This window comes from Podarcis melisellensis (assembly GCF_964234715.1).
Source record: "Podarcis melisellensis genome assembly, chromosome: 1".
Lineage (NCBI taxonomy): Eukaryota > Metazoa > Chordata > Lepidosauria > Squamata > Lacertidae > Podarcis > Podarcis melisellensis.
The window spans coordinates 72,208,927-72,232,463 of record NC_138528.1 but is presented as its reverse complement, the minus strand read 5'-3'; the positions used below and the strand labels follow the sequence as shown (position 1 = coordinate 72,232,463).

General features: G+C 42.6%; 1 protein-coding gene across 2 annotated transcripts in view; it reads right to left on the bottom strand.

Annotated features, from left to right (window-relative positions):
• OSBPL5 (oxysterol binding protein like 5) overlaps positions 1-23,139 on the bottom strand; it is a 127,569-nt gene extending 104,430 nt beyond the window's left edge. Inside the window, exon 1 of one of the 2 annotated variants that reach the window (XM_081903573.1) lies at positions 22,511-23,139. Coding sequence is in view for 1 of the 2 variants with exons in the window: in XM_081903572.1 (XP_081759698.1) it covers positions 22,624-22,650 (27 nt within the window). In the remaining variant the exon portion in view is untranslated. The remainder of the gene's footprint in view (positions 1-22,510) is intronic. The other variant, XM_081903572.1, reaches the window with a different exon arrangement.
• Between the last annotated feature and the right edge of the window lie 398 nt (positions 23,140-23,537).

Below are 23,537 nucleotides of genomic sequence, written 5' to 3'. Positions count from 1 at the left end.
GAGGACACGATGTTACAGCAAAGCTGTGTAGTCTTTACACACCTCCCATCGGATCACAGTTGAACGTCTGTGCCAGAGCTGAGCGTTTCAGAAGAGCTTAAGGGAATTACTCAAAGCTCGCATAATTTCTTGCACTTAAGCCCTTTATCTTTTCTCCCTTTTTGCTCCTACACTCCCCAAAACACTCTTCCTTGGTTTGGGTTTTGCAAGGGACCTCCTTTTGTTTTATTAGAGAAAATGCGTTCTCTCCTCAACAAGTGAAGTTCAGCGCCGAGGGCCTTCTGGTGGTTCCCTCACTGCGAGAAGTGAGGTTACAGGGAACCAGGCCGAGGGCCTTCTTGGTAGTGGCGCCCGCCCTGTGGAACGCCCTCACATCAGATGTCAAGGAAATAAACAATTATCTGACATTTAGAAGACATCTGAAGGCAGCCCTGTTTAGGGAAGCTTTTAATGTTTGATGTTTTGTCACTTTTTAAATATTATTAATAATATTCTGTTGGGAGCCACCCAGAGTGGCTGGGGAAACCCAGCCGATGGGCAGAGTATATTATTATTATTATTATTATTATTATTATTATTATTTCAAAATACTGGCATGAAAGGCAATAATAAGCTTGACATTATTGTTTATGTCACCTTCTTTGTAATGAGTTTTACAATTGCTGTCTCATTCCATTCCTGTGTCCTGTATAGTCCTCTTTTGCATCCAGGTCACAGGAAAACACTGACAACATTGACATCACGGAAGTTACCGCTGGTTACATATCTGACACTGACAACATTGACATCACGGAAGTTACCGCTGGTTACATATCTGACCACTTACCACTGCTTTCTTTCAAGGAATGAGAAAGAAAACTGATCTAAGTTGGAAGCTTTGGGGCTAGGTTCCGCTTCCCTCCATTCTAAAGAAAGAACTTGAGACTAGATTCCCTAAGAGAGCACCTCACCCCAGATATTCCTGTCCAAAGGTGTGCTTAGTTTGTACTAAAAACTGGGCTTTTAGTGTTGCAGCCCAAGCACCCTAGAATCCATTACCAGGCAAAGTCAGACTGGTACTCAATCATGCTGTTTAGGTGACGCTAGATGGTTTCTTTTTGTTTTGCTTTCCCTGACGTGTGACCCAGTTGTGTATGAATTACTTGTCTGTGGAAATGCTTTTATTGTTTTTAGAGCTTGTAGAAATGGTTTTGATTGTGGAATTTGTACTTTTTGTATTTTATCTTATTTTTAGATTGTTGTACACTGCTTTAATGGCCTCTGACTATAAAGCGCTTTATAAATTTATAGAATAATATAAATTTTTATTACTATATTACTATATGTATTCTCCTTTCTCAGTACAGATTAAACATTTGAATTAATGTTTCTAGACAAGTGGTACCCATTCACAAGACAAACAGTCAACCACTGCTCTGAGAAGGCAGACAAATGCAACATTTGTTTTCATATACTGAGCTTTACTGTCAAAATGTTTAATTCTGGAGCCCCACTAAATGTCTATGGACAGCCTATGTAGGAGGAGTGAAGGAGTCAATTATCACGTTGGTGGTATTTGAGATACAATTTATATTTATTTATTTATTTTCTTTCAAATGCCAAGCTTGGATTAGAGCCAGGCAATAACTTGAATTGTATACTCATAAACACAATCTATGCAACTGAAATAATCTGTTCATTGTTTACATGTTTATATCTGGACAATATTTTTTAAAGTGTTTTTAAAAGAACTGCATTGCTGCTATTTAACTAGCCTTGAGTTTTAAAAGGAAGGTCATTCTGACCTTGAGATGGGCTTGTCGGGAAACGCACTTCTTTTTGTCCCACTCTCTGCCTTTGATTTAATCTTTTCCAAGATGGCTAAATGGCTGACCTCTAGATTTCCATTTAAAATGCTGATTTCTCCTGAGCTGATCTATACTAGTTATGCAACTGTCTCCAACAATCAGATGTGAGAGCGTGTGGTTTTGTGTCTATCTTATACTTTTGATATTTTCCTGAAGACAGTGTACACTATACAGAAAACAATCTGGCATGTGTTGGAACAGGAGACAACTGCCAAAACATCAGAATTCTTTCCAGGCACTTTTAAGTGGAAAGGAAGGTGAAGTGGGAGTGGCTTAGCAGGGTGGGCGGGACTTTTAACTTTCCACTTATTGGATACACCAGCTGCCCCAGATGATTCTCTATCCTTATGTAATAGATGGACAAGGAGAATATCCTTGCCAGAATGGACCACCTGTACTCCTGTCCCCACTTTTGAGTCCAGCTATTATTAATCATTCATTTTCAAGGAAAGCACTCCAAACACCATTTCTTTAATTCTAAAAGGGCAAAAACGGGCAGAGTGTTTTTTGAGGTCATTATTAATAGCGAGAAAATATTTTCAGAACCAGAAAGTTTGTTTTAAAATGTGAAAAGCCCTTAAACGAAGATGCAGGGGAGAGCATGAAACAAATTGCTGAGCGCCCAGTGACTTGTCAGCTTTCCTAGAGTGTCCTTGATTTTTTTCACAACTGCATTTTAATGAGAAGTACCTTTGTTTACAGAATATGGCAGAAGCAATGACAGCAACTTGGTCCTTTAAAGCTTATTGGAAGGGCCTCGTTGACAGCAGGCATTTAATGTCACATCATCCTCTGGCTTCACACGCCCCATAATTTTAGACACTCCAGGTTCATATTCATCATTTCCCCATATGTGTCCCATCGTACAGATGATTTTATGACCATGCAGCCATGTAGAAATAGATCTCCATGCAGAAGCTGCACTCCCTGAGACAAACATTGTGCCAGCTGCTAATTAACTCGAGTGTTGCTTGCGCCAAAGTCATGGTTTAGAACGGCTTTGAAGATCAGGACAAAGGTTGTGTCTATATTAAAGCAACATGGCCCCATTTCCAGAACAAAGGCTGGAATCCGGAGAGCAACAAGCCATACAAGAGGTGCCTCAGCAGCAAGAACTTCTCCTTTATTCCTATTACTGAATAACTGACAAGGGCAGATCACACAAACAATCGTCCCCTTGCCACATGGCACGGCTGTCCAAGTGTTTCACCATGCCATCAATCCTTATTTATGTAGAGACTTCCGGGATAGCGCGAACGGGTAATGGCGGATTCCCTCCGAGCTCCGGAGGGAATCGGCTCCGCTAAGGACGGGTCTTGCCGTGCCGGCGACACGGGGACCCTTAGAAACCGCAGGCGCGGAAGCCTGCGGACATGGTGACTCGGTGGGCACCTTAAGCGCCCTCCCTGACCCGCGAAGAGCCTTTTTAAAGGCTACGGAGTGGACCGGAGAGTGGTGTGGTGCTGAGAGTCGATCGCTGCCTTGGCGGAGCGGAGCCGCGAGCCATGACCGGAGAGCGCTATCTTTTTTCCTGAAATCCGGACTGAAACAAAGAACCCGTGAGTAGAAGGAAATTTCGGCACTAAAAGCTTTATACCTAAAATTGAGTACGATCGGGGGGGTGTTAAAAGGAAGTCCGCACTCCCCCCCCCCACAGAAAGACTCAAAGTAAGGAGAGGATCACTAAGGCGGAAAAGACTTTGGTGCTTAAATAAATAGCTCTCATGAATTGGATTACAAAGTTATCGTGCTGGAGTGGAAAAGAGTAGAATCTCGGAAAATTTTCTTTTTCTTGGCAATCCCCCCCCCCTGGACCCGGGAGTGCCCTGTATATGAGCCCGAGGAAAAAGAATCAAGAGTTTGACAGCTGTCAAAAGAGCTGTCAAACGAGCGGTAAAGCGGAACTGTGTTGCCAGTATTTCTTTGGATTAAAAGAGCTACATTAAAATTGAACTTTTAGAAACAAAGTGATTGGGAATAACAAAGTGGCTGGAAACAACAGTAACGAATTGTTGGAATAGGACTATGATGGAAATCCCCCTGGAGGGAATTAAAGATATTGCAATGGCTGCAGAAGAGAAACTATGGGCAGAGATTGAAAGGATGTTTTTTCTCGTGGGAACTTTACAAAAGCAAAGTACCACAATGAGTAAACAATTGGAGACTTTCGGTTTGGAACTGAGCAACTCTGCTAATGATACAAAGTTGATGGAAAAAAACTCTGCAGCTGCAGAGGATGAGATAACTTTGAAATTGGGGGAAAAGGAAGAGGAAGAAGGAGAGGAATCTCTGATGGAAAAAACCAATCAAAAGCCGACAACCTCTGGGAACAAAGGAAACAAAGAAAATGACAAGTGGACCACAAATCTGCAAAAGGAGGGAAAGAGAAAAGAAGAAGTCCCTGGAATAACTGGAATATGGGACTATATAAGAGCAAACAAATATGATAGGGACTTCTTCATTTGGCTGGAGCATGGGAGAATGAGTGGTCCCGAACAGAAACTGATATTGATTGACTCAGAAGGAGAAAAACATGAGGGGCTGATGACAAAACCTCCCCAAGAAGAGAGGGCCAACAAAATGGACTATCAACAAAACTGGTGGAGAAAGACTAACTGGGGCTTAAGAGCCTCTGACGTAAGAAACCCGGGCTAAAGCAGCCAATCTATTGGGACATCGGTTTGGGAAGGGACAGAAACCGGGGCAGGGGGGGAGGGGAGAGTAGAATAGTTAATATCTGAGATTTTAGAATTGTTATAATATGATTTTTGGTGTAATATGGGAAGGGAGGAATTCATGGGAGAAAACCTAGGCCGCCCTTAGGGAAATGATTTATTGTGCAAAATTGGATAGGTTAAACTGGGTTAAGTAAAGGAGACAAATATTAAGAAAAGATAAGAAATATTTAAGGGATGAGAGGAAATAACTTGCTGAGATAATTTATGAAATTGGAATGTGGGAGGGAGGGTGCGGGGAAGTCAATGAAAGAAGGTAATGAAAGTAAGGCTATGAAATCATGCATGTTTTGTTTTGTTTTTATATGTTTGTCTGTCTGTTAAAAAAGTTAAAAACCCAATAAAAATTTTATTATAAAAAAAAAAAAAACAATCCTTATTTATGTAATCCCCCACCCCACAAAATTAAGTCTTTTCGGTAGCGGATTATATTGAACACAGTGATCTGTGCAGAGTGGACACAAGTTAAGTGTTACACTGCAGGCATTTGACTAAATAGAGGAAGCCACCAATAATCAAAGAGAGGAAGGATGGAATATAACCTCTCCAAATTATGAGAATCAACCATTTTCAGATGTTGTTGTTACCTTTAAGCCTTGTTAGCAGTGCAGCCTTATCTACGGTGTAGGATTAAAAATTAGGAAGACAATGCATGATACTTTTGGGCCAAACTCTCAAGCATATTAACAGGTCCTTGAGAATCTGTCATCAGCTCTCAGACTTCAGGCTTACTTTGAGAGTGTGTGAGAATAACAGAAAAGCCCACTCTGCTGTGTTTCTGCAGGTCACTGAGCTGGCCAAGTCTCCTGATTGAAAAGAGACAAGCCCAGAGCAGTGACTCACACAGAGATGCAACAGGCAGCTCCTTTGAGAAGAAGAAATTCTGTTCTCTGCATTGGCAGTGACTAAGTGACTCAAACACATCTGATGTACATAACACATCCCCAGTGAATACTGACTGGAAGGAGGAAAAATTAGAGCAGGGAATCCTATGGTGGAACAGTGGGCAGCCTCCTCTGCTGGTTTCCTATGGAATCATAAGAAACTTTATCTATTTAGCTCAAGCTGTGTACCTGGGAACATTAGTATTTTGGAATTTACAGGTGCATCAAGATCCTTTAAGGAAGTGCCTCTGTGGCCTGATTGCACTATACTTTTTCTTCTGCATTTAAAGCCTTCTTTGTCCACATCAGTGGAAATGTGATCTTGGCCTTCATCTAGCCCTTCAATATGAAGGGCTAGATGAAAGAACTATTTCCTTGTCCATCTTGTCCATTTTCTGCAGCACTATGAATGTCCTAAATAATAATAAAAATGTCTGCAGTATGTATGGGAAAGAAGACAAAAAGCCTATTCTAAGCATTGCAGGCTTGACATTTCAAAGTGATAGATCTGTGGTCCTTTGTACAGGCAATTTTCAGCCCACAACATACAAAAATATGTGGTTATTCATCCAAATTCTCTAAGTGCAGTATTTTATTTCAGTGCCTGACAGCTATGGAATGTTCCAGAATTTCTGTAGAGCTCAGCAAACACATTCTCAACCAGGAGATGGCATTTGGAGGAGGAGGAGGAAGAAGAAGAAGAAGAAAAGAAAGAAAAGAAAAAGGTATTCCTTAGTGGCAAGGAGGCTATCTCCTTCATGCTTTTGAGGGCCACAAGTGATTGTTTCTAAAAACAGGAAGTTAACCAATATTGTAGAAACATTTGTTTAGGAATTTTGAAAGTCTATTCTCTTCCTTGAGCCACACCCGTGATGAAAGTGAAAAAGCCACGGCCTGGTATTTATAAAGAATTTGACATTTCCACAATGCTTTTGCCTGCGAAAACATAAAAGCCAACTTGTCTGAAGACAGGCTCACTCAATTTGCTTTGCCCTTTCCAAAATGCTAATCAATTGGTTTCCTCAGACAGTACCGTATATATTCCTGGACTCATACAACTTAAAAAGATTTCATACTATTGCAAAGTCATGTCTTGGAATGGTTCTGCTTCAGGTTCACATCTGTGGGCTGCCCTCTTCCTATGTTTACCATCACATAAGTGAAACAGCAAGACAGGCTTCCTCAACTCCCTTATCCCAGAAGAGTTCCATAGTGTCCAAGGTGACTTCAATGAAACTCTAGCAACTCTCACCCACTGTACATGGAACCTCAAAGTATTAATTTAGGAAATAAAACAACAAGATATAAACATTTAATTTATTTTACAGTGAGATACCTCAGCTTCCAATGGATAGAGCTCATATTTCTTTAAAATGATTATGAATTCTTTAGGACTATAATCATATATACCTAAGTGCTTTTCAACAGAATAAAATGGATCATTACTATCATTTTAACTATCATTTAAAAAACAAAAAACCAGCCAAAAAAGACAACTAAAAGCAACTAAATAAAGACCAAAACGGTCATTCATTAAAAACGTTAAAAGCCTGAGTAAACAGATACATGTTCACTGAAATGGCAACAATGGCAGCGCATGACATACCTGTAATGGGAGACATTTCGGCAAAGGAAGGGGCCACCACAAAGAAGGCTTTTTTTTAAAAAAAAAAACAGATGTAACTTTCAAAAGCAGTTTTTAATATGGCTTTGAGCAGTGCTGTTTTGCTAGAAAAAGAGGGGCCAAACTCACCATGAACAAGTCCCTCATTCTCTTAGAATCGCAATGGCGCCACCTGAAAGGTGCTGGAACTAAGTTTCCCCTGAAAAAAAAGCCCTGGCTTTGAGAGAGGGTCTTTTGTTGAAAGAAACAGATATTTGGGTCAAAAACCATGTGCCACAGAGAGGATCCTTCCTTCCCTGGTTCACATACAGTCGCCAAAAGTATCCCAAATCGAAGGGTGAAAATACTGTAACCATTATTCTTTAAATAAAAATGTAAAGTTTCCTTTGCCAAAACCTTTTTTAAAAAAGAAATAAATAAATCAAAGATTAGTGTGACTATTAATATCTGTCCAGAAGATGCAATCTTTTATTCACAGTGCAGGCCCCACAGACAAAAAGGCATTTGGATATCCCACCCCACCCCGTCACAAAACATCTGCTTTTAATTAAATGGAGCCAAAAGAATCTTTTTTTAAAAAGAAAGAAAAAAACCCTGTGCCTAGAAATAATTCTTAGCTTTACAGTGACAAAGGAAAGTATATGTGGGTTTTAAGGAATCAAACCCAATAGATGGAGCATGGTGCTGTCTTTAATTTACAGAAGAAGAAACTGCATATTAAGTGACACACCCAAAACTGTACATAAACTTCTGCGGCTAGGTTAAGACTGCTAAAGACGGAGGATTCACATGAGCTACTGTCCTCCTGAAGATGACATGTGAGTCATTCTATGTATGGCTCTAATTATTGAAATATATCCACCCCCCAAAAAAAGAGAGAGACCCTCCAAAACATCATCATACTTAACAAAATGGAAGTGATCCAGCACCATCTCCTACAATCACCATTGAATTCAATGGGATTTAAGTGGCTAAAATGCAGCTGTGATGATGGATAACAGAGGCCATTTCTCCAGGACTGATTTTAGTCTCTTTACTGTTTAAATGTAATGAGATTTTATCACTGTATTAACTGTTCTGACGTATTTTATTGATTGTTCCCTGATTTGTGAGACGACTGTCCTAAAAAGCAGTATAGAGTCTCTTAAAACAAACAAGAATGTTTCCAAGAAGGAAGACTAACCAGAAGAAAAAAATAACAACCAGTTTTATTTTATTTTTTTGAAGGGTTTAATTCATAAGGGGGTAAAATGGTCACCCTTGCATGGTCAATGATATTTAGAAGCATGATCATGCACGTGCAAAAGGCATTTCCCCCTGCAGAATCTGAAATCAATAACGATGCCTCAACCGGCCACAACCCAACCCTGACAATTTTAGGAGTATAAAACCAGGAAATTGATTTTCAATATGCCCAACAGCCCAACAACACCAGAAACGAATAACCTAAATATGAAGTGAACTGAGAATGATTTCAGGAATTGAATGAAATGCCAGGGGGAAATGATGTCTGGGTAGATATAGAGAAGGCCGGAGACACAAAGCAAGACGACCTTGTTCTAAGCACAACAGAGTAATTCGCATGGATAAATCAGATTTTCCCAAATTACTGTCTAGCTGGCAAAAAGAATTATTGGGGAAGCAGCTGCACTTTCCACTATCACAGGTGCTGAGTCAATGCTATCTGTAATAAGGGCAGGAATGAACCATATGAGCCTTTTAAAACCGATTTCCCCCGTGCAGAAAATAATTCCAACAGCAAGTACTTCAAGTGAATCCTAATTCAATTGATTTGACACAAAGAACATTTTGTAGTAGCTTTCGTAAGCTTCGGCTTTCCTCTTCCCCTTGCTAGTTTTTTTCATTCTACGAAATGAACCCATTTGGCGTTATTAGTATGTAGTCGCAGGTGGTATTCCTCTACTGTAGAAAACTGCTAGTAATGTTTCCTTCCCTCCCAAGGAAAAACGGTTGCAGTCTAGCATAGGAGAAAGGGCTTCAACTGCAGGTGCCTTTCAGCACCACAGTAAACTCATGCCACGCACACACCAAAACCAGGCATGTGAAGCTATAGCTCCTTTCAAATTTACTTATTCCATCCTGATCTAGGATTCTTCCTCATGCATAGAAATCCAGAATTTGGCAATCGCCTTTCCCTGCTGAGATTATGAACACTCATTTAGCCCAAGTGCTCTAACAAGGCATACATCTACTAGGCAGTTAGTCTCATTCAATTCAGTGGGACTTACTCTCAAGTAAGCAAGTTGCGAGATGTACCAATACAGTTCACCTTTTTATCAGTGGCACACTGTACCACTGTCTTATGGCAGCCGTTTGTTGCACACCATTCTCTAACACGGACGTCATCAACAGTGATGACATGGAACCATTTCCTCCTCCTCAGAAGCTTATTGTGCCAAAACTAACAACACTGGCTCATAAGAGCCTTTTAAGACCACGCTGAGATACAAGATCAATTACCAACCGTCTCCCAAGACTTACTTTGTAGTGGAAAATAGCAAGACCTTAGAACACCTGGCTTCTCTTAACAGCAGGGCAAGGCAAAGCAAACAGAGCAGGGGTAGAAGCCAACAGAGGTTCCATACATTTAAAGTACAATTCTCCACTCCCTCCCCACACCAAAGACTCATGGGGACTGTGGTTTGTTAAGGGTGCTGGGAATGTAGCTCCATCAGGGCAAACGAAAGTTCCCAGGATTTTTTGGCTGGGAGGGGAATGTGGTTTAAATGGTGTCTATGCAACAAGACTCTCCATTTTTTTCAGACTAAAGGTGTGTGCCAGTCCAACCCAGAAGCATTTGCAGGTGGCCAGAGCGTATTACTTGACCCACTCAGGAATATTTAGTGTCACAAGGCTTCCTGCTAACTGGCAGGCTCAGCTAACTGACAATGCAAGTGTGTACACTTAGAGCCAAAGGAGAGAGCCCTGAATCATGAATAATGGCCTACGGCAAGGATGTCCAACAGGTAGATCGTGATCTACTAGTAGATTGTGGGGTGTCTATGGTAGATCGTGGGGCCCCCCAACCTAAAAGAAGTTCAACAACTTTGGTCACTGCTAGTTTGTTTATACTGTAGTGGGAGTAGATCTCAGTCTCTTGAAAGTTGGACATGCCTGGCCTATGGATACAGCTGGAGTCATCCACACAAGGCAGATGGGAAATGCTGGTATTGTAATGATTGTGTGAACTAAAAAACAAAAGCACCAGAGGTGAAATGCACAGGCAATTTCTGACCCCAAATCTCTTCCCTCTGAATGTCAGATGTGTGTTGTGCTGTGGTTGCACAGTAATAAGGGGAAAACTCTCTTCACGTGAATAGAGGCAAACTCTTATTTGTGTAACCCCAAACTGGTTCTGGAGCTAAAGGCAAGACAACTGTTATTGTTATTATTTGGTGGTCCAAAGAGAATTCATTAACTTCCATTTGTCCAGTCTGACTATTATTTAGACACATGAAATGGGTGGCGGTTGCATATGTTATGATAGTCATTTTGTACAAAACATTGGATAAAGGATGCAGAACAGAGATGGGACAGACAGGGAATAAAGTCTCTTAAAATGTAGCTGTGACAGTTACTGGTAAAGTGTAGTTATAATTATTGGTAGCAGCATACCACTGAAGCCTTCGTATTATATTATGCACCAGATGATCAGTGTCCCCTGTTATTAAAACTTGGCTGAGGGCTTGAAGAAGAGGTGCTCTTTGTTTGTAAATTAGCTAAGTATGTATTAGAGAGTTATTCAAAAGCCCCATTGTAAGCCAACAGCTCCTGTACACAATTAGCATTTTAATGAAGCTGCTTCACCTGTACTCTGTTGGTAGATTTTATGCTCTTTGAACAACCCTTTAAGGTTGCTCTTAGTACATTTACAATGCCATGTTAATTTTAACTCTACATCTGCATCAGATTCCCCCATCCCAAAACACCAAGACAAACCGGAATAACCTGTATAAGCTCCCCAGTAAGTGTGTTTAGGACTGGAATAATTAATCAAGCTCCACAATTTTAAGCTCAAATGAATTGCACAATACAGAAGATCCTGGTAAAACTTTTGTCCGCCTCTGGAAATCAAAGTAGAAGAGCCATGGTTGCAAATGGCAGATAACAAGCAGCTTAGGCTTAGGCACCTCTACCCTTTGGGACAGTTATTCTTCAGCAATGCATGTGAAACAATGAGGTCTGGGCTGAGCAACTCCAGGTTGATTTATTATTTTTACCCCAATTTAAGAATAGCACCAGGGCCAAGCCAAACAAGAGGATAGCATACAAGGCTAATTTTAGAACCAGCCAGGTAGCAACCATGTGAAGTATTCTCCCATTCAAGCCACAACAGAAACTCAGCATATGTATAGTATTCCACTTATTTTAACAGGCTTTAAGCTTGTTTCATGGGAATACTCAATCGTACCCAGCATCTTTGGCAAAAGGGCCTGGTCTCAAACTATCACTTCTGCTGCTGTTAGCTTCAGGCAGACCTGCTGCATGCTGTAGAATACAAATGCATTTGTTAGACTTTCAAGACTTTTCCCACCAAGGAAGTATAGAGGACAAGTTTTACCAGCTGAGCTAGTTCCAGGCTGCACTCAAAAAGATGAACAGCCTGGAACTGGAGATAATAATACTGGTCCTTACGCCTCATTTGGCCATTTTAAAGACTAATTGTTTCAATAAGTAGTCTGTACAGTGCTTTGAAAATGTATGTATAATTAGCTAACAGCTGTGTTATTTCACTGAAGTCCATAGTTTGCTAGACAGTTAAAATGAATTAGTAGCATCCCATTCCAGGGAACATTTTAACCACAACTGAAGTCATCGGGATGATTTCCAGTAAGGGCAATGAAAACTAGACAGCAGTTCAAATGAGGCTGAAATTACGCTGGACTTCAATTTTCTTCACTGTAAATTAGTGGCTTGATGATTAAAACAATGAAGGTGTACCTAGGGTTTATTTTAAAGCAGAAGTTAAAAGGCTTAGGTGGGTAAAAAGATCTTCACCTGGTGCTGAAAAGAGCATAAAGAAGGCACCAATCAAGTCTTTTTTTGGGAGGCGGTTCCATAATTGGGGTACTACCACTGAGAAGGCCCTGTCCTTTGTAGCCAACTGCCTCCCCTCACTTGGTGGTGGCATATGAAGCAGGGCATCCTAAGATGAACCTACCCGTGTGACCCCAAACCATAACTGCCCTGGAGCCAAACAGTCTCCTTCCAGAACCACCTTCTTGGAACGGCCACCCAAGTAGCCCTGAAATTTTAATCAGTGTGTAATACAATCTTGCACGGTATTAACAAGGAATATTGTTTTTCGAATACTGCTTGAGAAATTAAAGTGGGAAGCCTTGCATCGGACTGAACATTCATCCAGCATGCTGTTACAACAGTGTCGAGCCAAATGCCTTTGGAAAGTCAACAAGTGGGGCATGAGGGCAGTAGCTGTCTCCCACTGTTGTTCCACAGAATCTTCTATTCAGTGGTGCAAACGGGACCTGCAACAAAAAGTGTGGACTCCTGTTCAGGGTTCCAACCAGCCAGCCAGCCATGATGATATTCCATTCCATTTTCTCTTCCATCTGGCTATCTGTTTTCTGCCCACAACCACTGAATTCGCTTAGCGCTCACTGGGTTATCTCCCCCAACCACCCAATTTTGTTCTCCCTCTCTCTCTCTCTTTATAAAAACTTCATAAACCTGGGAGTTTCTCTGAGCCTGTTGATGCCTCCCTCCTTTGGATGGATGATGCCACTGTAGCTATGTAAGCAACAACACTCACCTCTGAACGCTGGAAATAGGGGAAATGATTTGTCTGTGCCACTGTCACATCCCTCCATCCCTTTATATTCCAACTTTGATTTATCTACTTCACAATTAGAACTGAAACTGCCTAGCTAGCACTGTTCTCTTATACCTGGAGATCACAGAGGTTACAAGAGCAGTCATTAAATTCAGATCTTCAGTTTTATTAGTTTTTATCCTCCCCAGGCCACCAGGATAGGAAGGGGAATGAATCTCAAGATAAATCAAAAGAACTTGGATATGCTCTCCAAAAGCAAAACATTTACATCAACTTCCGAATCAGCAGAAGTGCCCTATATTCTAAAAACAAACACTTTTAGCATAGTGCTTGTAAATGCACACACATTTCCCACATATCTAAGAGTCTAACAGCTTTCAACTCTTCTGTTTAGGAATGATGAGTTCCAGATATACACAGATCATAATGCAGCAGGGACAAGACGGATTTGAAAGCTTTTTATTTATGTCACCAGGAGAGGCTGGGAAAAGCAGCCGAGAATTTGACTTCCAATCCCCTTGGGGTGGCGAGAGGTTTGGGGCTGCTTTTGCAAACCTGCTGCGGTTGGCAAAGTGCCTCGGCAACAGTATATTTCAGAATTTGGTACCGGTAACTCATAAATGAATGCCAGAAGTGGCGGGTGCAGAATCCCAACACTCCAGATGCAAAAAGGGGGAACGGGGAATGGGGTAATTTAAAATAAAACAGTATGGAAAAACTACACAGATCTGTCAAGGAATGATTTAAGTAACGAAAGGAAGAAGCATAAGTGGAACAACATACTGATACATTTCATCAAGCAATCTGCTTTCAGTATATTTGGCTAGATTTCAGAACCAATTAACACCAATATGGAATCCTCAGTTGGTTAACACAGAGCTTCTCCTTGTTGCATTTCCCCCTTAAAGGCGCCTTAACAGCATTCAATCTCTAAAGCATTGTGGGGAATGTTTCATTCCCCCTGTGGAGTTACACATCTACACAACAACGTCTTGTGGGATATTCCCCCCCACCCATTCCAATATCAATCTTGGTGAAAATTCAATTACCCCCAAAGCGTATCCAGAACAGAAGACATTCCACTGGCCCTTCAATCACACTGGACCAACGGGGTGTTCCTGCTTGCATTGAATGCATCATGTAGCCAAATGGCAATGAAGGGCTGTAGCCAATGTCAGTCCTACTCAGAGTAGGCCCACTGAAATTAATGGACCTTAGTGACTCATGTTCATTAATTTCAGTGATTCTTCTCTAACCAAGACTAGCACTGGATACAAAGAGCTCTACAAGAGGTGATGCCATTTTGGTTTTGAAAGGTTCACAGTGAAATGGGAGACGTTTTCATTCATATTGCCAATCCTACTGAAGACTCAAATGAGAAATGTTTAAGGAAAAGGGAAATGTTTTATGATGAAGCTGAAGACAATGAAACTGCATTCTTAGAAGGATACTGATGAGGTGGAGAAAGACAACAGCATCCAAAAATCACTGGATATGTACTCAGAAGACATTGCTTCTATTGTCTTTGAAAGTGAACTGCAACACTTCCTGTATTTTGTCAGGTACTACGTCTCCAAATGTAGAAACAATTCTTAAAATGTTGTTAGCATTACTCACATCAAACGCACCTAGTGAAAAAGAATTAAAAGAGTCAAAAATGACATGTGTTCTACTAGATATAAGCATATTTAACAAGTTCAGCAACTTTAGCAATCAAAAGTTCCGCACTGCGAGATGTAAATTGTTGATGTCTTTGTGTGAAAGAAATGTTGATTTTTTTAAAAAAAATAATAATCTTTGAATGTTTATTCATTTTGTTCCTTTAAATAAAGGTCATTTTTCGGATAACATGAAGTGCTTTCTTTTTAACTCTCTATATAAGAATATCATTAACTGAAAAAAAGTAATACTGTTTAATAGTAAGGAAAGATAGCCCTTGTTATCAACAAACTCATTCTTAAGTACCGGTAGTTAGCTCTGTCATAATTTTGGGCATAGTCATGTTTATTTATTTAGGTAAATGAACAGGGTCCCCGCAAAGGGTTGTGTACAGAGCCCTAAAAACAGAAATTCACCCTGGTAACCACCTTTCCCCTTTCAGTGGTGGCAGTGTTTTTAAATCCAGGTCCTGTTCATGGGCTTTTCATGGGTATCCAGCTGTCCCCTGTGAGAACTAGTGGTCTACTAGCCATTCTAAGATGGAAGATCAGAAGCAAAGGAAGAAAGGGTTAGAATCAGGCAACTCAGTGTCTTGACCCTTGAGCTGCCTCAGCCTCCTCTCATATTTGGCCAGAGAAGCTGCTGATTCTAAGAAGCTGTAGGCCCTATTAACAAAAGACAAGAGTTCCACAGGTCTGCACAAGAATACTCTTAAAAATGCATTCCCCCACCAAACACTTTAACCCAGATGAACATTTTAAGAAATGGCCCAGGGCTGAGGCTGGTGCAAATAGGCATATAAATCCATATTAACAATGATGGGATTTTGAAGGAGGGGGGGGAGGATTTCCCAATCCTTGGTTGACAAACCTATTGTACAAGGAGTGTTTGAGCCATGAATTTGGTACTTTTCAGCTGACACAATGCGACGCTGCTCATTCATACTCTTATCACGAGAGCCTGGGAGCTGTCTGCTCAGTCAAATGTCCTTTCCTGACTCCCAGACAGAAATGGCTGAGCAACTTCCATTTCTGACCACTTGTAGCTGGGTCAATACTGCTGGAGATGTAACTGTAGCACTATATGATCTCCAATGACAAATTAATGATAATAATGATAATAATGTCTGCATCACTAAAGCTTGCATGGCCCACCAAGGAAAACATTGATTTATGTTTTAGATTTAGATTCTACTGTCTGCCAACATTTCAGTGTTTTTACATAAGGAAGAGTTGTGCGACACATGGAAATACTTATGCATGGAGGCGGTAAATCAGAGGTCACCAACATGGTGCCTGTGAAAGGTCTTAAGAAATATCCTCTCAAAACTCCACAGTGCCTCAGAGACTGTTTGGTCTTCCAGCTCAGTACCTGTTTGAATTGGCTTAACCTCGCCTGCAATGAATACCCCCTTCCAAACATTCCCACATGTCACTGAGTGCCAGAACTAAATACCCTTCCACCCTTCCGTTCTGAACACAAGAAAGGTGCAAAGAGTTTCTCTCTCTCAGCAAGCATGGAGGTGGCTGGTGGAGGTTTCTTTTCCTTTTCTTCATTGGGAGCCTCAAAGGCTGAAAAGCTGCAAAAAGCAATGCACAAAAGATGAAACGCCTGAAAAGATGCAATGGCAACACCTAGTCTCCCCCAAGCCTCATTGTTCCATATTCTCTTCTTGGAAGATTAACACCTACCTCCAAAAATTAAAAATAATACTATCTGACAGCTCCCATGAAGTTAGCCATCATTTTGTGTCACAGTGTAAATGTGGAGCAGGAATCACATTGCGTGGGTTCCCTTTAAGAGCAGCTTAGCAGAGAGCACGGACATTCCTCTCATGAAAGGAAAATCTATTCTCTGCACAGCTGTGCCAGCTGCTTATCAAAATCAACCTGCTGGCCCACTATTAATCCCAGCAGCCCTTTCCAATGGCCCTTCCAGGGAAGTGGTGCGACATCACCCAGCACCCTCAGTGAGTCATACATCTGATAAGGGTCACATCACACTTCCTCCCTTGTGATTAAATCAACAACAACACCACAAAGTAACCATACAGGATATGAAGCTCAGGGGTAGCTGAGCGGGCAGTTTTCAAGATGCAGAGAAAGGGCTGGTTTTCTCCTGCCACGTTGTCTGGGGTAATGAATAGCCTCCAGCTCCATGCGGCTTCTAATCTCTAGTGAAGGAAATGTGCAACTGTTTACCACACCTCCGCAGAGTCCAGGAGTCTGCAGCATCATATTCAGAGATAACGGCAAATGAACTGCACTGACATGATATTAAATCCATGAATCAACCACCCCTTTCCTCGTGACTTCAAAGCAACGAGAGAGAAAGGAGCCCTGGCGTAAATGAATGCAATATGCAGATAGGCATTTGTTATTAGCATTGGGATGGCATCGGTGCTGACGGCAGATAAGCAAATGGCAACTTTCATGCACCACCGAGGCCATCTATCAGGAGGCAGAGTGAGGCGATAAGACAGATGCTTCATGGGTGTGTGGGGAACACACCATGGCGGTGAGGTATTGGAGAACAGAGCTGGGTGAGCTATGTGGTCTGCCATACATTACTTAAGTCAGGTGTGTGGGGAACCTTTGGCTCTCCAGATGTTGCCAAACAACAAGTCCCACCATCCCTTGCCACTGTCCATGCTTGCAGTGGCATTGTAGAGGCACGATGGACATTGTAGTTCAACAACGGGGTGGGGACAAAGGTTCCCCTCTCCTGTCATAAGCTAGTTTGCTGCGCTCAGGTTGGATGGAGGACGCTATGCCATCACCAGTGTTGAAGCAAATTAAACTCTCAGTCTAGTTGGCGTCTGTTTGTGGAAGAGGGGAGAGTACCACCTTGTCCTTTGCCTCAGGTAGCAAAATACCTTGGACCAGCCTTGTCATCTGTCCACAGGGAGCCAGAGCCAAACAATGTAGAGAGTAAGATGCCTGCTGCTCATATGGTCTCTCAGAGTTAATATACAAATGCAGGAAACGGATTTATTAATCCATCCCAAGCTTTTTCACCCCTCTGCACTAACTGCTATAATAAAGCCAACAAAACAAATAAGTCAATGATACATAAATATTCACACATATATTCATGTTGCAATAAATTACAAATGGGGGAACATAAAAGCAGAAGGGTATAATAATCCCATTGAGATTAATGCTATCGTTTTTTCCTAGCAGCATAGCCATGTAAAACCAGAGAGGCTTTGCCATTCTTAAAGGAATAGGCTTTTTTGGGGTGGGGAATCACACCCCAGCACTGCTGAGGATCAAGCACAGAGCCCCACCTAACAATCTCTCCTGCTGACAATTTGGGTTTCCTCTTTCACAGCAAGGCAGTAGACAGCTCATTTGATTCCTAGTGCAAAAAACAAACAAACCCATATTTCACCTGTGCTAACATGCCTTTTGTTAGTTCATGTTGGATAAGTACATTAATCTTGGTTCTTTGAATGGTTCGACACATGGTCATCTTTTTAAAAATGACTGCAATCTGACACATGGATGCATGAATGTATCCAACAAAAGCGGGCTAGAAGAGTAAGGTTATACTGCAGGAAATAGCTGGGTAGGTCTACTCCAGCAATCCCCTCTCACCTGTCTAAAAAGCAAATCTGCGGTCTTCAGGGATATGAATGGAAAATAATCACTTTCAAGGGCACATATTGCAGCCATGACACCAGCTCATATACACACCTAAGAAACCTGCAGAACCTTCATCCAGGTGAAGGCAAGTCAGAACTAGGCTTATTATATGAACACAAAGCAGTTAATAAGCAAGGAAAAGCCACCTAGATAACATTATTGATCTTGGCCTCCATACAGGTCCCTGTTGTAAGAGATTTGGTAATCTTAGATAAGACAAAGTGCCTCTGAACACCCAGAACTTTGAAGATGTTGCACCACCCACTGAACCCTTCACTTCCTTTAGCAATTCTGATAAGAAAGGAAAACCTTGTCCATTGAACAGGCCAGCTGCTTTCAGTCAAGAGCAAACCAAAGAAGTGTGAAATGTTGACACAAGCTCATGTCTAGCTAGTCTAATGCAACACAAGTAATCTGAGGTCTCAGAGTACTCCACAGGAAAACTCTCTTTCTGACAACCAGCAGTTTCAGCTCTCACTTTCCTCCAAGCTGTTAATTAAATAAGTGTCTTAGTAATTCACGGGTGGGAAAATCCTCTTATTTCAGCCTTTCACTTGAACAGTCGAATATCAGTGCAATATCAAACAGGTTGGTCAGCTTTTTACAAATATGCACAGAGCATGAAGAATTTAATCTGCTACAATGAAAGACAGAAATGGTTTAAGGCAAAGGCTCAGAGAGATTATTTGCTCCTGCCCCCATCAATGATGCTCTGGAACTGAAAATATTATTGTGCCAATTTTGTATGCCTGGGTCCTGGAAGAAAGGAAGCAGGCAGCATCACTGCAAAGGAAAAATGTGGGATTCAGTGCTGCCAAACATCTGCAATCTTATTTTGAGTCCCATGATTATAGGAGTCTTGGAGGCTGTTACCCTCCAATAAAATCAGAGAAGTGTAGTTAGCAACTTATATTTTATTGGGTCAACTTCCAAGAAGTTGTGCATTCCCATCAACTGAATACACTGGACAAGCAAGAGAGAGAGAGAAAGATTCCCTTGCTTTATCTCCCCATCGTTCTTAACTTTTAAAAAAATGCAATTTATTGAAGGCCTCATGTATATTGTTGCAAACTGCTATGGAGGCTCTTTAGAAGCCAAAAAAAGGCAAGACAGAAATGTTTCTATACCTAAATAACTTCTCTGTGTTTGTAGTATTGTGGATCTATCACCCTCCTCTTCCATCTCTAAGCCTTAAAAAAAATAATCACAGGTGGTAAAAGTATTTGAAACTGTATTGTTAGGGCCTGTTACACGGCAAGTAATGAGGCAGTTCATGTACCAAGAATGACACCTTAGTTATGCTGTCTGTAGGGTTGTCATCCCTTTGCTTGCTCATTTTCTTGGTTAATTTCAGATCACAGCAAAGCTGACTGTTAATTACAAATGCCGCTTATCTTCCTGAGGTGCCAATGCCAGTCTGGTTCATACCCAAGGTGAAAGAGAAAGCACAACAAACGGCCAGCTATCCAGGAGCCTTTCCTTGACTCACTTTAATCCTGTAAATAAATCCAAGTCTGAGGTGGCTTGTTCTCTCTGAGAAGGGTGTGTGCGTGTCATGTTTTAATAATAATAATAATTTATTATTTATACCCCGCCCATCTGGCTGGACTTCCCCAGCTTCCAACAAAATATTAAAATACAGTAATCCATCAAACATTAAAAGCTTCCCTAAACAGGGCTGCCTTCAGATGTCTTCTAAAAGTCTGGTAGTTCTTGTTCTCTTTGACATCCGGAGGGAGGGCGTTCCACAGGGCGGGTGCCACTACTAAGAAGGCCCTCTGCCTGGTTCCCTGTAACTTGGCTTCCCGCAGCGAGGGAACTGCCAAAAGGCCCTCAGCGCTAGACCTCAGTGTCCGGGTAGAATGATGGGGGTGGAGACGCTCCTTCAGTTATGGATGTTATGGATGGCAGACGACCAGCTCAAAAGTATCAGGGTGCCCAAGGCAGATGATGAAAGCGGATTCCAAATGCAGGGCTTCATCTTCCTCGTTCTTTACTGCTGTCAACCAGCAGTCCAGACAAAGACTCAACAAGGCATCTTACCTTTCAAATGAATTCTGCTGAATTCAGGGAGTGATGCATGGTGGGCCACAAACAATCTTTGCCCAAGGTTATGCACACTGGTAATATATATATGAGCCCTGACCTAGACACCCGTAATCCATGTGGATGTCAGGCTCTCATCACAGATCTGGTCCAAAACTTTTCTTTCCATGCACCACCCTCAGAACACCGTTGCTCCTCTACTGCATTGCTATAGTTGACAGACATGCCACTAGAGCAGTTGTTTCCAGAGCCTCATTTTTGGGGTACCGAATTCCGAACCCCTTCTGTACAGAAGATGGCAGAACATGGAGAGCAGAAGGCCTTGCTTGAGCACTCCTCTCTTTCACAGGCAATTACTGATTTCGGCAAGGTGCTTTAAGATAAGATCAGCCAAGAGCATTTGAGAAAGTGTAACTGCATTGCCACAGTTGCTATACAAGAGAGGCAAAGAACCCTTTTTTCTATCATATTCCCTTGAGGAATCTGTCAGTGGTCACATGCTGGCAAGGGGCCAAGCCAAGTCAGAGCTGGGCAGGGACCCACCCCTTCTCTCTCTCTCTCTCTCTCTCTCTCTCTCTCTCTCTCTCTCTCTCTCTCTCTCTAATTTCATAACCTTTTTATTGGGAGGTATCCAAGTACCAAGGATGAGCAGTCTGTGAAGCATACAGTTGGATCCCCTCCCCCGGTAAATGCCACACTGAAACTTGGTTCACCTGCCAGACTGCTTAAATCATGTCCTAAAAAAGCACAACTGCCAACAACCATTAGGTCTGGCTAAGTCTACCACTGGCTCGGTTATGAATCTTAATTGCTCAGTTGTTAGGCAAAGACCTGACTTCTTCTGACATTCCATCACTCCCCCGGTAAATCCCAAACTGTAACAAAATGCGCTTAAAAATAGCAACATGCTCTGCCTATGTTGGCCCCAAACAGCCCACATATAAAGCATTAGTAACATTTGGCCTCAGATCTGAAAGATGTTTTCATTATTTTCCTCGGGTTGCATTCCAAGATCTCCCAATTTATATTCACTCTGTATTTCAAGGCACCGAGGAGGTTTATTTTTACTGCACCATGACATGAAATAACTAGAGGGGAGGAAGGGGGAGAAACTTGTATTTTAAAAATAACCAAAAGGCTCACCACTTTCCAAAGACAGAGCCCAACAATACATGTAACAAATTCACTTTAAATACAAAGGTATTAGAACAACAAACAGGCCTCTCCGGCTGCTTTCTCAATATAAGCCACCACTGGACAATAACTTCAAGAAAATCAAATTTGCTGTGACGGCACAGAAAACAAAAGAAGGATGCAAAAGCATAGCAAAGAAAATTAAAACTAAATCCCTTGTTGCTGTGTAATTATGTTTTTTAAAAAATATATATGCTAGCATTTAGTTTATTTTTAACCCACTGAATAAACTAATAGGCCTTATGTAGTTGAATTGCCTTCAGCATTTTACAAACTGTAATTCTGCAAGACCTCAGATACAATAAGTACCTGACAGATTTGCAAACATGCTGCTGAAGAATCTTTCAAACACAAACAAACAAACCTGTTATTGCCATTACCTTTAGCTACATAGGCAGCTGACAAGGCTACTTGATGCAGGAATGGGCGTCGGGGATGCAGCATTTTAAGCATCTGAAAACCATGAGATTCCATGCACTTTAAGAATGGGACTCTTCTTGTTCCATTCAATGAGGACAGAACACATGGTGGCTGCTACACAGTGAGTGTCTCCCGGTTCTTGCTTACATGGCCACCGTTGTACTCTTAGGGATTTTTGTGAACGGAAACATTTTTGGTGCACTTTGTCTCCCCCACTTTATTTTTTAATCAAATCTCCTAAAATGATCTGAACATCCGTGTCCGTTTTCTAATTTGAGAGACCCTTTTAGTAAATCGCACTAATAAGGGGGGGTTCGGGTCTCACCTCTTTAAAACGGGGAATCCCCGTATGTAACGCCTAAATACGGGCTGAAACCTTCGCTCTATTAAGGGCGATGTTGTTGTTTTGAGGAGGAAAATAAATCCATCCCTCATCTGTCGTCCCACGAGCGATGCAAAACGCTGTGTTGCGCCCGTCTCCCCACCACCCAGCCCAGCCATTGTGCGCCAGGAGAGGGCTCGATTCCTCCGCCGGGAGAGGCTGAAGACGCGCCACCTTCCCCCCGCACACATCCACACACTCGGGCGCGCACGTTGCTGGGCAAACCGAAAACATGTCGTCGTGCTGCTTCTCCGCCTTACCTCCTCCTCAGCGCGCAGACAGCAGCAGCCCGAGAGCCCCCTCGCCCCAATTCCTGCCGGCGAGCCGAACAGCAGCGCGCGCCCCGCGTCGCCAAGCAGCGGCTCCTCCTCACCATAGTCAAAAGTTCCCCGGGAAGCATCGCCCCGGCGCGTCGCTCATGGTCGCCTTCTGCCACAACGCGACCGCGTCCCCGAAGCTGCCGTGGGCTCGAGGCCGCCGCCTCCTCCTCCTCCACCCGCGCCGCCAAGTGTCACTTTCCCCAAACCGCTGCCATGCGCCGCGCTGCCCGGGGAGGAGGTGGTGCCCCTGGCGCGCCCCCGCCGCGCCCGCCTCTCTCTTGCTCCGCTGCTTTCTGGCGCCCTCGCAGCCAAGAGCCCTCGAGGGCCCGGAGCGCGGCAGCCAGCCTCGCCAAGCGTCCCTCCTGGGTCCCGGTTTCCAGGGCCGGCAGGCAGAGGCAGGCAACAAAGCAACAGATCCGGGGAGGGCGGGGGAAGAAAGAAAAGCTTTGCCACTCCAAAGCAGGACAGCTGTTTCACCGAGTCTCTGCAGCAGGAAATGCCACAAGACTTATATCCAACCACATCAGGAAGAGAGAGCGAGAGAGACAGAGAGAGACACAGAGAGAAAGAGGGGTGGGGTGGCGTATAAAATCCGGGAAGGATTAATTCAGTTCGGGATCGGATTTGGTTGGTAGTTTGTGTGTGCGAGCGCCCGCGCGTGTTCGACGTCTTCCTGGTTTTGCTGGCTAATACAAGAGGCAACAGGGGAGAACACAGTGCCAAAGTGAAGCAACGTTTAGCCAGGAGTAGCACAGAACGTCTCCATATACTGAAGGATTGTGATTATGATTGTTGTTGTTATTATTATTATTATTACTACCACCAGGGATTGCCCCTCCCCCTGAATTTGTGGCTCTCTTTCTGTTTCTCTTTCAGATGCTTTCAACAGAGCAGAAAATAGGAGAGCAGGCTTGGGCAGCCAAAGAGCCTGCTACCCCCTGCTGGACGGCCAGCGTCCAAATACTGG